At 39.4% G+C, this 15,133-nt stretch overlaps 1 protein-coding gene across 12 annotated transcripts in view; it reads left to right on the top strand.

Annotated features, from left to right (window-relative positions):
* Nucleotides 1-15,133, top strand: part of FRAS1 (Fraser extracellular matrix complex subunit 1) — a 552,940-nt gene that overhangs the window by 409,315 nt on the left and 128,492 nt on the right. For all 12 annotated transcript variants that reach the window (XR_007477155.1, XM_049709348.1, XM_033406458.2 and 9 more), the window contains 3 exons: nt 2,520-2,673; nt 7,965-8,143; nt 12,488-12,604. Coding sequence is in view for 11 of the 12 variants with exons in the window: in XM_049709348.1 (XP_049565305.1) it covers nt 2,520-2,673; nt 7,965-8,143; nt 12,488-12,604 (450 nt within the window). In the remaining variant the exon portion in view is untranslated. The remainder of the gene's footprint in view (nt 1-2,519; nt 2,674-7,964; nt 8,144-12,487; nt 12,605-15,133) is intronic.

Here is a 15,133-nt window from a genome sequence, read left to right as displayed (position 1 = left end):
GCGACTGCATAGATGAGCCTTTAAAATAAGCTAAGCAGAAAGACAAATACTGCACACTCTCACTTACATTTGTAACCTGAAAGAAGCCAAACTCATAAAAGCAGGGTGGAATGGTGGTTGCTGGGTGGAGGGGGGGAAACTGGGAGATATTGGTCAAAGGTACAAAGATCCAGTTATAAGAGATGAATAATTCTGTAGATCTAACGTATAGCATGGTGATTATACTTAATAATACTGTATTGCATACTTGCTAAGAGAGTTGATCTTAAGTGTTTTCACCACACACAAATATTTATAACTACGTGAGGTGGCGGATGGCTTAATTAGTTTGATTGTGGTAATCATTTCACAATCTATACGTATATCAAAACATCATGTTGTACACCTGAAATATATACAACTTTTATTTGTCAAGTATACTTCAGTAAAGCTGGTGAAAAAATTAAAATGCAGATTCTAATGCAGAAGGTCTGATTCAGAAGGTCTGAGAGTCTAAAATTCTAAGAAGCGTCCATATGTTGCTGGTCTCTGAACACTGACTTGCAAAGAGAACTGTCTCCTAAAAATTGACACTTACACGGGAGTTACAGAGAATTGTACTGATAAAATATAGTCAATATAGAAATGTAGTAGGAGAGATATCAGGGCTCGTTGCTTATTTACTTGCTTGGAATTTGAAAAACCACACTGCCTCATCGGTCCAAGAATGTGGTGGCTGTGTGTGACTGATCTCCATCACAGAATCAAACGTGATGGACTGCTGCTATTAGAAAAATTTCTAGCAATTAATCTTCCTGGGTCCAAATGTATTATGTTATATAAAACGGCTGGAGTGAATAGGGCCCTTTCCCCCAGAATTCTGGTAGGTAACATGCAAAGTTCTTGGCACACTTTGATGTTTTCATAAATAATATGGTAAATCAATTGTGAGAGAAAAAAAATTCTGTGGGATTTTGCCCCTGAGCACCAACCACATGGGAGGTACGTTGTCTGCTGTCCTCCTGGGCAATGACACTTTCTTGGTGATTGTAGTGAAAATAGCTGTGACCACCTCCTGAGAGGCGCAAATGCTCTCAAGTGACAGCAAATGAATATTTGTTTTCTTCTGTTCTGAATACTCCCCTCTTGGGAATGCTGTTTGCTCTGTTCTGTTTACTGACATATTTGAAAGTAATAGCAATAATTTAGAATAACATCCCTTCTGAAATGCCCTATTTGAAAACATCGGATTTACCGATTTTGAAAGTATGAAAACTGAACACAGGCAGCCTCACTGATCCCATTCTGTGGAAAATGTCAATTAGGAGGCTTTGAAAGAGGTGTGCACCTTGCAAATCAGCACTTTTTAATGACGTTAGCTTTAGCAATTAGAATGGTTGCCTTCTCAGGAGCGCTAAGTAGGTGATTTCTTCCAGTCAGCTATTCCCAACTGTTGTTTCTAAGGGCTTCACTTTCAATCAGTCATCGAGGCCTGTCAGTTTGGCCTCTGTAGTGTTTCTGGAATCTGTTTCTAACTATTCATTCCCATTGCAATCACCTTTTCATCTTCTCTCACCTGAGCCATTACAAGAACTTGTTAAATGGTTTCTGCAGCTCCAGATTCACGCCACCTCCAGCCCCTCCCATCTCTTGCTGCTGGAGGTTCTCCAAAACCCAAACCTGAGCATCCCATTTCCTTCCCTGAAGATTCGTGTTGACTTTACAGTGCCTACAAGCTAAATGGAGACTTACAGCACAGCTTCTACCTTCTACTAGCCTACATTAGGGGTCACTTTTTATTCACCCCCTCCCCTAGCTCCCTAGACTCTGCTTGCCCAGTCACTTGGATATTTTATTAAGCACAGAGTGCATTGTCTCATGTCTTTGCTTAGGCTGGGTCCTCTTCCTGGAGTCTGTTTCACTTAGAAAGCCCATTCTTTGTCATTCAAGAATTAAATGGTATTTCCATAGGAAAGCCTTCCTGACCATTCCTTCCCCAAAGGGGAAATCTCCTTTTTCCTTTATTTTCCCACAGTACCCTGCTCAAGCTTCTTCTAGATCATCACTTGTGATGCAGCCTAACTATTTTATATGTCTGTCTGCCCCACTAGACTGTAGGTTCTGAAACTGAGGCCTTATTTCAGCCAGCCTTATATACCTCAGGCCTCTAGCAAAAAATCTGGCATATAATAGGTGTTTAATGAATAGTTCTTGAATATAGGTGGATGGGGAAGATGGAAAGACAGGTAGATGGACAAATGAAAGAAAGAAATGGAGAGACTTAGTCTCCCTGAATGATACAAGTTATGTGCTTATGATGAATTAGGAGAAAAAGTAGGATATATATATGTACCTGTATACAGACACATGCATATATCTACACATAATTAAACATATACTGTTCACAGTATGACTCTAAAGCTATGAATCTCTTATTAGGCAATCTTTAGCAGCAATAGGACCTAATAACTTATGTTTTTAAGGACCAGTATTTTCTTTCTTTTGCTTGGACCTAATTCTGTACTCTCTCTTTCTTCTAGAATGATAGAGGTCTTCGACTTGTGGCTAATTCAGTGGTGTGGGTTCCAGAAGGCGGGATGCTGCAGATTACCAACAGAATCTTACAGGCTGAAGCTCCAGGTGCCAGAGCCTCAGAAATCATCTACAAAATTACACAGGAGCACCCCCAATTTGGTAACTCGTTTTTTCCCTTGTCATGATGTCATCATTGCATTCAGCAGGCTTGGACTTGCTTTTGTACAAAGCCACACAGCCAGGGTGTGTTTCCAGTGAACTCAGCTTTCTAATACCCCAGGCATCCCCTTTAAAGACAGAATAATCACAATAGCTATCATTGCTATATACATATTATTGGTATGCTAAGTAATGTAAACATAGTATAGTTAAACCTAAAGTTTAAGTTTTAAAACAACTACATTTTACAGAGAAAGTAACTTGTTAAAAGTCACCTGGCTAATAATATGTCAATACAATGTCAAACCTCAGGCTTTCAAACTCCACCTTGTGTCCCTCCCAGAACATCACCGCACTTCTTGAGACTTTCTTTTTAAGAAAAGACTTTACATAAAAACATTTCTCAAGATCTCCATTGTTACTTCCACTTCTAGCAAGATAGTAGAGTATGATAACCCATCATCATCACCTAGAAATGATGGATAAAAGAGATTCAGAGCTATAAGGCAATCATAGCTGACCTCCCGAGAATACAGAGAAATCTCCAAGCGCCAGACACAGAGAAGGAACTGAAAGCCAATCTGGGCAGGAGCTGATGGCATAGCTTGCCTGAGGGGTTGTGTGTATCCCTCAGTAACCTGGGGGCTTGGGATTTAATGCCTGTGCAGAGACAGAAAGTTGGAATTAAGACAAGAAGCTCACTAGCACAGAGAGATGGCAAAGAAATGTACCTGTGTTTCCCAGGGCTCAGAGGGAGCAAAAAGAGTCTGCTGAGAATTCAGAAATTCAGGCCTGTTTCTCCTGAAGATCCAAGGTTAAGTTATACTGTGTTCATAGTCTGAGAAACCCAAAGCTGAGGCATTAATATGAAAATTGACCTCAGGCCAATGGTACTTCCTGGGTCCCTTGCAGAAACTAGTATTAACTGCTGTGGAATGTCCATCCTCAACTCCAGACCACACAAGATTCTCACAGAGAAAACCACTGAAGATTAACTCAGAATTCAGAATTACAGAACATATGAAGAAAAAATCTATAGTACCATAACTAAAACAAACAAGAAGATTAAAACCCCAAGGTTTCCAGTGAAGGAACAAGCTTACAAAAACTATGAAATAAGCATATTTAAAAAGATTTAAAGACACAAAAGAAGGGATCGAAACTGTAAGGAGATGACAAAATGTTATAAAAATAAAAACAACAGGCAGGTAGATTTTTTAAAAGAAATAATCACCTGAAAATGAAAAATATATTCATTAAAATTGCTTGGCGTGACAAATAGCAGAGAAATAACAATCTGCTTTTCCTCAGGTTTATCAGATTTTTTTAATTGTATATTTTCTGTGGTGAGGAAAAAATCAACTTTTGTACTATTTAAAAATAAGTATAGAGTCCACAAAGGCATTGAAAAGCATAATCTAATCAAGAATTGATAGAATTATAAAACAGTCAGTCTAGCTGGGCTGTCATTTATTATAGTTGCATAACCTTGAGGAAGGCAGGTGGACCCCCTTGAGCCATAAGTTTCTTTGAAAGATGAAGCTAGATAAGTTTTTAACTTTTTATTTTAAAATAATTTTAGACTTACTGAAATGTTGCAAAAATAGTACAAAGAGCTCTTGAATATCCTTTATCCAGCTTCCTCCATTGTTAACATCTTACATAATCATAGGACAATAATCAAAACCAGGAAATTAGCATTGATACAATGCTGTTAATTAGTTCACAGACCTTATTCAACTTTGCCGTATTTCACCCACTGATTTTAAGCTAGACAATGTTTAAGACCTTTTCAGCTCTAAAAACCTTTGACTGGTTTGATGTATTAAATTCTTTACCTTTGTCTTGAGCATTAAAAGTCAAAAAATTAAATTTCCTAAAGATAGCCCAATATCCCAATATTCCGTCTAAGTATTAAATAGAACAATGCGGAATTAAGTGATTTTTTTAAAAGCCATTTCAGCTTGATAAATGCCATGTAAGTAAGCCTGACTCACGTGACCCTTTCCTAATATAACTCTCTTAATTAACTTCTTCCTGTGAACATAATCCTATTTCTGTGTGTTCAGAGCTCCCTACTGGTAATAATCAAATCGCATTACCCTTAGGAGCCATTCAGGAGTGGAAAAGGAGGTGGGAATGAGAAGCCCACTTAACGCAAATCTTTTTTTTTTTTTAATTTCTTTTTTTTTTTTTTGGCTGCGTTGGGTCTTCGTTGCTGCGCGGGCTTTCTCTAGCTGCCGAGAGCGGGGGCTACTCTTCATTGCGGTGCAGGGGCTCCTCATTGCGGTGGCTTCTCTTGTTGCAGAGCACGGGCCCTAGGCGCACAGGCTTCAGTAGTTGCAGCGCACAGCCTCAGTAATTGTGGCATGCAGGCTCTAGAGTGCAGGCTCAGTAGTTGTGGCACGCGGGCTCTAGAGTGAAGGCTCAGTAGTCGTGGCGCACAGGCTTAGTTGCTCCACGGCATGTGGGATCTTCCCGGACCAGGGATCAACCCTGTGTCCCCTGCATTAGCAGGTGGATTCCTAACCACTGTGCCACCAGGAAAATCCCGAGATTCTAATTCTTAATACCTATTACATTTTCCCATAAAGTTTCTTGGTTAAAATATTGAGCTCAGTGTAAAGGAAATCACTAGTAGATGTTATTTTCTGTTTTTTAAGCCTGGACTTTTTTAAACCTGGATTTTCATATACTTAGAGTCATCTCCTTGATTTTGTCATACTATGATAAAAGCAGAGGTGAGGTATTACGCAAAAGCTCTCACCTCGATGGAGTGAACCCTACAAAATATCGGTATTTCTCCCTGTCTACTCATGGGCTTGGCACAAAGGTACCTTGTATTCATCATACCCAGTGCTGAACTCTAACTCTTCATCTTTTCTTCTACCAGCTCATCCCATTTGTGGCATCGCTTCCCTACACATCACCCAACCTAATAGGTGATCATCTGATTCTTCCGTCTTTCTTACCCTTTACAGCCACATTTGTCAAGTTCTGTTGCTTCCACTTCCTCAATGATTCTTGTATCTGTTTACGTGTTTCCAATCTTACCTCTGTTGCTTTAGTTCAGGTTCCCATCTCTCATCTGGATTTTACAGCAGACTTATAGTTGACCAAACTGTCCACATAATTGTTAGTCACTATTGTTATCATTTTTATAAAATAAAGTCCAGCCCCTTTAACAGAACTTTCGCGTATATTCTGTGTTCTAAACCACTTCGTGCCATTAACCTACTGAAAATCTCACAGAGGCTCCCAGGTGCTTATGGGGCTGATCTCAAGGGGAAGGAACTGCATCTTACTGATCTTTGAGTCCCCCACCCCAAAGGGCTAACCACAGTAGCTAGCCCTTAACAGGTGTTCACTGACTGTTTACTGAGTTGAAATTAATGGGATTAACCAGCATCCTGTGATTCCTGTTAATTTGCATAGTATTGCAATGGGTTTGTTTTTTTTTTTAAATCTGAAAAATAGGTTTATTTCATTAGGACTTGTTAGGAAAATTCTGCTTTGCCTTCCTATTATAAAGCAGAAGAGCCAGGAAATTGGCATTTGAATGTTTTCTGTTTTTCTACTGTTTTTCTGTTTTCCACATTTTCACTGTGGAAATCTCCTTCCAGACTATTTTGCAACTACCCACATTCATAAACAGTCCACATCCTGGGAAAGCATGTTTATTAGCAGGATCTTATGAACAGAAGTTGAACCAGGGAGAGATGGGTAATGGAATTGGTGACTTAAGTATAAATGAGAAACAGTACAAGAAAGAAACTAGAGTGAGTTGATTCTACACATGATTATTTTAAGAATAAAATAAGAATATTGATGTTTTTCTATTACTTCAGTATTTCATCACTATCCAGGATATTAGGTGCATTTTTAACTTGAATTTAGTGCCTATAAATATTAGAATGAGTATTTCCTTTGAATAAGAGAACACATTTCTCTGGGGTAATCAAAGTGCACTATCAATTACCTGATATGTCTAGGGCACTAAGATCTGGGTATCCTCCTACAGAACATTTAAAAGATGTATGCAGTTTCTCTCCCTCTCTTTCTTTCTCTCTCTCTCTCACACACACATACACACACATTCTTCTCTCCCTCTTACTATCTGAGCGGTAGAGAGACTTCTTTCAGATTTATTGTTAGATGCATTTTCATGAGAACGTGGCTTGTTTTTAGCAGTTCATCCATTCTTCTCCTTGGTCTTCACTTGAAGGCATATTCTCCTTGGGAAATTTTGATTGTTTCTATAACACCTTTGTATTTTCAATCTCACTTTAAGAAAATAGTAGCTTCAGGTTAAGAATAAGCAATAGAAACAGATTGGTGGTGTTGGTGGTGATGTTTAGATTTAGATTTCATTGCTTCAATTCTAATAAAGTTTAGAAAATGAAGGAGGAGAAAACATCACCGGTTATTTATCAAGGTAATTGTTGGTCTGTGAACATAAAATAACCATGACGGGTAACAGGGTTTCATGACCAGGAAAATGAGCTTCAGATTCAAATCCCAGCTCCTTCACTTTGGACTTGTGTGACCTCAAACAAGTTATTGAACTTCTCTGAGCATAAAGAACTTTGTCTTTAAAATGGAGATGACAGTAGCATCTTCAGAAGGATTAAATAACATAATAAGGATAACCAACACTCTTTTCAAGCACCTATGAAGTATGTAGTATTATTCTCATTTTACCAATGAGGAACAGAGACTTATAATACCTGAGTAAGCTCCCCCAGCTTGATGTGGTGGAACTGGGTTTGAACCACTATGTTAAGTGCTTCACGCAGCGCCTGTCATATGCATTCAAGTGTTAGCTATTATTGTTTTCATTTCAAGAACTCTTCCAAGGATGATTTTTTCTGAATTTTTTCTAATTTCCCCTTGTGTTTACACCAAAAAATTTCCTGGTTAGAGAACATTTTCTGTTCACAGACAGCTGTGGGTAGAAATGAATCCATTCAGTTCCCAGTATTTGCAGTGTTCACGACTATTTGAGTCTCCTTATATAATTTTAGTAGATAAAAGTCAGTAACTTCATACATGAATTGCCCTCGAATGGCTTTTAGCTCTTTTAATTGAAAGACTGGGAATTTTATGTCTAAAGTTGGATTTTATGATATCTGTTGAATTCTGTGTTAATATCTTTTCCTTCACCTTGGATAAAAATAAAGAAGCACATCATATCTTTTCTATTTAAAATAAAAGTGGTAGAAAAGGAGACGAGAGCTCTGATTTACTTTTACTTTTCCCAGGGGTCCTCACTAACTGTGTGGCTTTCCTAGGGGAGGTGGTCCTTGTGTTTAATATGCCGGCAGACAGCCCCGCAGACGAAGGGCAGCACCTTCCTGATGGGAGGACAGCAACTCCCACCAGCACGTTCACCCAGCAAGACATCAACGAAGGCATCGTGTGGTACCGGCACTCAGGGCTCCCAGCCCAGAGTGACTCCTTCCACTTTCAGGTACCCTCTGCTTCCTGAATCTTCTGATGTCTGGATAGTCTGATGAAAACCATCACCCTTATTTATAAACAACTCAGGTCATTTTCTGTGATTGCCTGGAAGTCACATTTGGGAGAAGAAAAAAATGTAACTAGTAACATTGAAAAAATTTTTTTTTAATCTGTCAATTCAGCCTTCTGGGTGTCTCTACAAGCAGAGTCATTCTACAACAAAGAGGTATATAATAGATAATGGCTAAAGTGTTTGGAAAAAAGTATTTTCAAAATGTTAAAATACCACATGGAGAAAAAAGTCTTATTTTCTTTTTTCAAATGTTTTTGGAACATTTAACCATCTTATGATAAGGTCATGGGCAGAGCAGCCAAACCCATTGGGTTCACGTTTCACTTCTGCCATGTACTAGCTTTGGGAAAATTACTTGGGCAAAATCCTTGTGCTTCAGTTTCCTCATCTGTAAAATAGCATTGCTGTAAGGATTTAATGAGTTAATACATATAAAGCATTTAGAATAGTGCCTGTTAACCGTGTAAGGGTGTGTGACTACCATTTATGGAGACTGGTCAAATACCAGTGCTATAGACTGGATGTTTGTGTCCGCGCCAAACTTCATATGTTGAAATCCTACCCCTCCATCTGATGGTATATGGAGGTGAGGCCTTTGATTAGAATTAGTTGAGGTCATGAGGGTTGTGCCCTCATGAATGGGATTAGCATACTTACAAGAGTCATGCTTGCTCCCCCTCTCTGCTGCCCGCCACGGGGAAACAGTGAAAAGTCGGCAGTCCACAACCCAGAAGAGGGCCCTCACTAGAACCCAACCATACTGGCACCTTGATCTCAGACTTCCACCCTCCAAAGCTGTGAGAAATAAATTTCTATTGTTCATAAGCCACCCAGTCTATGGTACTTTTGTTAGAGTAGCCTGAGCCAGCTGAGGCAACCAGACTATAAGGTTGGTTTAATTTATTCTGTCAATAAATTAAAGAACAAGAAATTATTCTGGGCACATTCCCTGACTACTATGAAGTACAATCAGAAATTAATAATAAAAGGGCAAAAAAATCAAACCATTTGGAATTCCTTAATAATTACTAGTTCTAAATGGAAATCAAAATGGCAAACTATTAAGAAATATTGATCAGGAGGAAACAACTTATCAGAACTGAAATGATGTGGACAAAGTAATACTCGGAAGAAAATCGATGGCCTTAAGCTCTTATTGTTGAACAGAAAAGCATGAAAATTAATGGACTAAATATTCAACTCAAGAAGCTGGAGAACCACAGAGAAGCCAAAAGAAAGCGAAAGGAAGGCATTTATAGAGGTAAGAGAGGAATTGACTAATTATAAGATGCTAGAATTAGTAAATAAGTACAAAACCTGAATCTTTGGAAAGACCCATAAAATTAGACAAACCTCTGTCAAGGATAATTTGGAAATAAATAATGGAACAGAAACACAAAGGAATGAGGAAGTGTGAATGAGAAAGACCATTTAAGCATAGATACAGAAAAGATTTGGGGAAAGTGTCAGGGAAAATATAAGGAAGCCCTCATGGTGATCAGCCAAAGCAGCATCACAGTCCCTCTGTCTGAGTCATTTCCTTGGTCTAAGAATCCAGTAGGGGATAAACTACCACGATAGCTCATCTTGTTAAAATTATCGTCCATTCTGCTCCTGATGCCTGGTGCGTACATCTTCATTGTCTGACTAATTTATATTGTGTAAAAAGTGTGCTTCCCCAGAGAGCTAGTTGCAATAAACCTGGAAACAGTTAAAAGGAGATTATACTGAGCACACTGAATGTCCAATGAGTGAGCAAACATTATGTGACCTTTGCCCAAGTTAATTTTTCAATTTTAGCACCTGGGGACTCAACAGTCCCCAAATAATGAGTCAGAATGGAAGCAAAGACCTCAATCAAAAGAAGTCACCTCAACAAACTGGACTCCTCAGCTCTGCCTTTGCCTTCATTATCAGTATGGAGCATTTCCCTGGAAAGTCATTCTCAGCACCTGCTAAAATGATAGTTGATTGCTTTTGCAAGTTGGTTACTAAGTGGGTTATTATAAAATAGCAGAAGTTGCTGATTTTTGTAAACAAATTCGCTAGAGTTTAAGACTCTAAAAACATCATTACTTAGAAAGTGGTTCCCTTTGGAGGGTCTTCACACATTCTGCTCAAAATGTGTTTAGAACTCCTACCTGAAATCTCCTTCAAAATCTGTGGGATATTCTTTAGCATATCCTCAGTAGTGACAGTATATCATCCTTTGGAAGTGGATTTTAAAATAAAACCCTATAGCCCAAAGTCATTCAGAATCGTGTCTGGTAAAAAAGAAGAGTAGCAATTATTTTTAGTTAAAACAAGGAGTAATTATGAAGTAACAAGCTCAGTTTTCTTACATGATTTGTGAACCCCCTCTGAAGCATTTCAAAAAGTACATTTTGAACACTGACAGCATCTTTACTGCAAGTATGAAACAGCTCTCTGGGATCATTTTCTCTTGGATGTGAAGGTTTTGGTGTGTTTGTTTTTAAAATCTCATGGTTTGATAGGCTTATCTCATATTTTGATGTGAAACGACACAGACACTGTAGCTACGTGCTAAAATAAATGGTTGGCAACTTTCCCCATTCATCGTTTTAGTGTCCCTTAGGATTTTAGACTATTTAAAAAAGATGCCGTTCTAATGATTCTCCTCTCGTGTCCCTTCTTTTTTATTTTCTTTAAAGCAGAAAATGCAATGCAAGGAGTTGTATGGATTTAATTTCGTTTTAATGTTGATGTGCTGTCATGAGCCATCAATGCAGCCCATCTGTTACTTTGCATCTAAGACTTGGGATTTGTGTAATGCAAGTGGCATTAAAAAATTAGAGCATGGCATAGTGAGAAGAAAGCAGGCACATTTTTGGCAGGGGAAGGAGCCCTGGTTTTGGCATATTCAGATCACGTTGACATAGCCTCAGGGGATGTAATTTGAAAAAGACCAACATATTTTACACTCGTGTCTTTGCTAGGGAAGCTAGAACTGCGACCGTTGCTTGGTAATCTGCTCACCTCTCACTTCCTGCAGAGTTCCATTCCTTTTCTTCAAGAGATAGGAGAACATATCTTCCCCTTTCCTGATTTCCTAAAGCTTCCAACTTGAGTCACTGTGGTCCGTAGGAAGGTCACAAACCTGCTGACCTGGTTTTAAATACTGACCCTTGTTGGCTATGTGACCTTGACACCTTAACTTTTTGACCTTCAGTTTCCTCATCTGTAAAAAAGGAGATAATAATATCTACTTGATGGGTATTCGGTAAGAAAACTTTTGAAAAGTAGCTAGCACAGTGCCGAGCCCATGATAAGTGCTCAGTGAATGATAGCTGTGGTTGTTAATATTATTTATGGTGACACTATAAGATGCCTTCTTGGAAACAAGTTGATATTCTGAGGCTTGAGCTCCAGGCGCCTGCTGTGATCAAGGTACAGAGAAGACAGTTTTCCTGGAGAGTGTAACTTTAGAAGACATAGAGAAAGGGCTGCTATTCCTGCCCTTTTTCTCAGGATTTACAGAACCCTGCCCGCTCTCACATGGAATTAACACAACTCCACATGGCCACATGGGCCTTAGCCATTCTTCTAACAAGCCTAAGGAGCAGACAATGGAAGGAAGGTGAGTTTAAGGGAACAGCGAGGTAGCACTGAGGAAAGGGAGAGGCTGCATGAGAGAAGCATCATTTTTCAGCATTTCTGAAGCAGGAAAGAGTTGATTTTGTGACCACTACCCTAGTTGTAAATGTTCTTAATCTTGCCTTGCAGTGATGAGGCTGGGATTTGTCATTTATAATCTAGGTGTAGATATCTGTGCTGGGTAAAGACTAAAGTGAAATAAACATCACGTATATTGATATAATGTGTTGTGTATACTCATAATGAGACACTACGTAGCTATCAAAATTATGTTTTCAAGAATGTTTAATGGTATAGCAAAATATCATAGTATTGTGTTAAGTAAACATTTAGAATATACAATTGTATATAGTTTCACATATACATGGAAAAAAGGTTAAACTGAAATGCAGCGATATATTAGTAACGACTATTTCTAGGTAGTGAAATTCTAGATGACTCTTATTCCTTATTTATACCTTCCTGCAACTTCACAATTGCCTAAAATGCTTATGTATCGTTTTTATAATCAGTAAAAAAAGCAATTTTAAAATATGAAGAGCAGAATGAAAATTGTAATACAGGAGCATACAGTATTCAAAGACAGATGGTTCAAAAGGGAAAAAATAAACACAGGCAAACATACTCTGCCCACCAGAGGCTCACCAGTGTGCCGTGTCTTTGCAGGTGTCCAGTGCCACGGAGGCTCACGCCCATTTGGAGAGCCGCATGTTCAACATCGCCATCTTACCCCAGACTCCGGAAGCACCCAAACGCTCTCCAGGAGCATCTCTCCACATGACCGTGAGTTGGGTAGCAGGGCTCATGGTTTCTGCTTGGAGGAGGCAGGTTAATGGGATGTGACAGAATACTTGGCTCAGAACACGGGCTCTGGGGTCAAAAATACCAGCCCTGTGAACTCGTTTCTCATTGGCTTGAAAGAAGAAACTTAAAATTCCCAGAGTGAAAGGAAGGTTAGAGGGAATCCACTCCAGCCTCCCATCCATTGCTGCTGAGCCCTCTTACAGCGTTCCAGACACTCACAGAACCATTCCTTGAGTACCTGGAAGGAATTTCAGGCTTATATCCATTTAATGATTACTATTTGGGTATAATTATTCAGCCAGTTAGAGTTGCATCTAGCTGGAGAAACGGTTATTCTGTTTTAGAAGTCCTGTTAGTAGTTTCCTTTCGATTAGAAAAGTTTCCTGGAGAAAGTGATGTCTGTGCTGACTCCAGAAAGATAAGTAGCAAATATCCAAGTGAAGGTTTGGGAGGCAGGTTGGAAAGAATAGTGGGGTGATGGCAAAGGGCATCACCAGGCATAAAAACAACACATGCAAAGACCCAGAGGGGAGAGACAATATGATTGTTGGGAAAATTGCGAACAGTTCAATGAGACTGGAAGATGAGAGGGGCTGAAAGGGAGTGGTGAGCCTGTGGGGTTTTGCGAGCTAGATCACAGAGGAGCTTGTATGCTGCGTGGGAAGGAGTGTGGACACATGGAAAGGTTTGGAGCAAGGTGAGAGCTAAATTAGTACATGGCGTTGAGTTCAGACAATTAGCAGTTCCACTGTAATCCTATATCTATGGGGCATGTAATGCCAGACCCCTCTTCTAGACAGAGCCACAGCACATTAAGTCCTTGTAAATTAATCATCCTGGATCCACATTTTAGTTAGTGTCCACGGAATTACACTCCAAAGTGGTGCAGCACTCCTGAGCTGCAACAAAGACAGCAGGCAGAGTTTTAGAAATTATGGGTCTGGGGCTTGACAGAGACATAAAAGGGGAAACAAAGTTTTTAATGGATACATGCTATCGGCATTTCCACCGTAAACTGTAATTTAAAGAAATCATAATTCAGGAACACTATAGAGTCTATAATTCATCATTCTGACTGCAGGAGCTTGGACCAGAATTTTCTCTAAAGCGTAAAGAAAAATGTGCATGTACGTTTCTTGCCAAATGCTAATGTGGTGTTATTTTGACTTTAGAGGGAAAAAAAATGGGCCAGGAGCCATGAAGATGGCATCACTCCCGCTCTTTTGCTGAAAACCTCTAGAAACTTTTCAACATACTTAACCTTGAGGGTCTCAGGTTGCATGTTTGTAAATTAGGTCTGTTCTGTGTAATTTAGGGTATCACAAAGGTTAGTCTACTGTAAAATGTGATCAGGCTACTCTTTCATTCCTTAAAATATACACAGTTTATATTTCTTTTGACATTAATTAGGGCCATTACTGTAAGATATACATACTGTAAAATGTGACAAAAGCACATTCTCAATGCAGTGATTTGGACCCATCTAAGCACATAAGTTTTGTACATATTTGGTAAACACATTGTGAATACATATGCTAAATTCATACATAGTATATTCATGTAGATGTTTAAGGGTAGGAGTCTACCTCTCCAATCATTCAGTTATTCAGTCTTGCACACTTGCGGGTCCCTAGTTTATGCCAAGTTCTGTGGAAGACATTGGAGATTCAGTGATCATGTAATGCAGTCTCTATTAGTCTATTTTAGACTTAGAGTCTAAAGAGGGAGACAAGAAAATAAATAAACAGTGACAATACAGTAATAAATGTCATGACAGAGACATGGCATGGAGGCAGATAGCAGGGCACCTAGTCCAGCAAGGCATAGGAGAGGTCAAGGAAGGCGTCCTGTAGAAGGTGAACCAAGCTGGTTGAAGTGAATATTATCTCTAAATCAGGGTCTCAAACTTCAGCCTGCATTAGGATCACCTATAGGGCTTGTTAATTCACAGATTGCTGGAGCCCACCCCAGAATTTTCCAATTCAGTAGGTCTGGTATAGGGCTGACTAATTGAGTTTCTAACAGGTTCCCAGGTGATACTGTTGCTACTGCTCTGCTCACTAGACTTGCAGACCCTCTTATCTAGACTAGAAATAGGCGGAAGTTCATTCCAGGCAGAGGAGCAGCATTTGAAAAGAAGATGGAGACGCAGGAGAACATAACATGTTTGAGGAATGACGGAGAGTTCAGTTGGCTGGAGCATAAATCTTTAGGTGAAGAAGAAAGAAGAAATGAGAGATCACGGAGGACCTTAAGATAAGATGAAGGAGATTCCATTTTGTCCAGAAAGGCTGTTAGGGCAAGTAGGATACAGCAGAGAGGTGGCATGCTTAGATTCTCAATTTGAGAAGGTCATTTTGGCTGCAGGGTAGAGAACACCCCAGATGGGGCCAGACAGGGAGCAAGGAGGCCAAGAAATAGGCTACTGAAGTCACCTAGAACAAGAAAGGTTGGTGGCATGAAGGTCGTGCAGTGGCAATAAGGATTAAGAGTTGGTGAGATCTTGAA

The sequence above is a fragment of the Orcinus orca genome, chromosome 4 (genome assembly GCF_937001465.1).
Source record: "Orcinus orca chromosome 4, mOrcOrc1.1, whole genome shotgun sequence".
Classification (NCBI taxonomy): domain Eukaryota; kingdom Metazoa; phylum Chordata; class Mammalia; order Artiodactyla; family Delphinidae; genus Orcinus; species Orcinus orca.
This window is presented reverse-complemented; position numbering and strand designations above follow the sequence as displayed.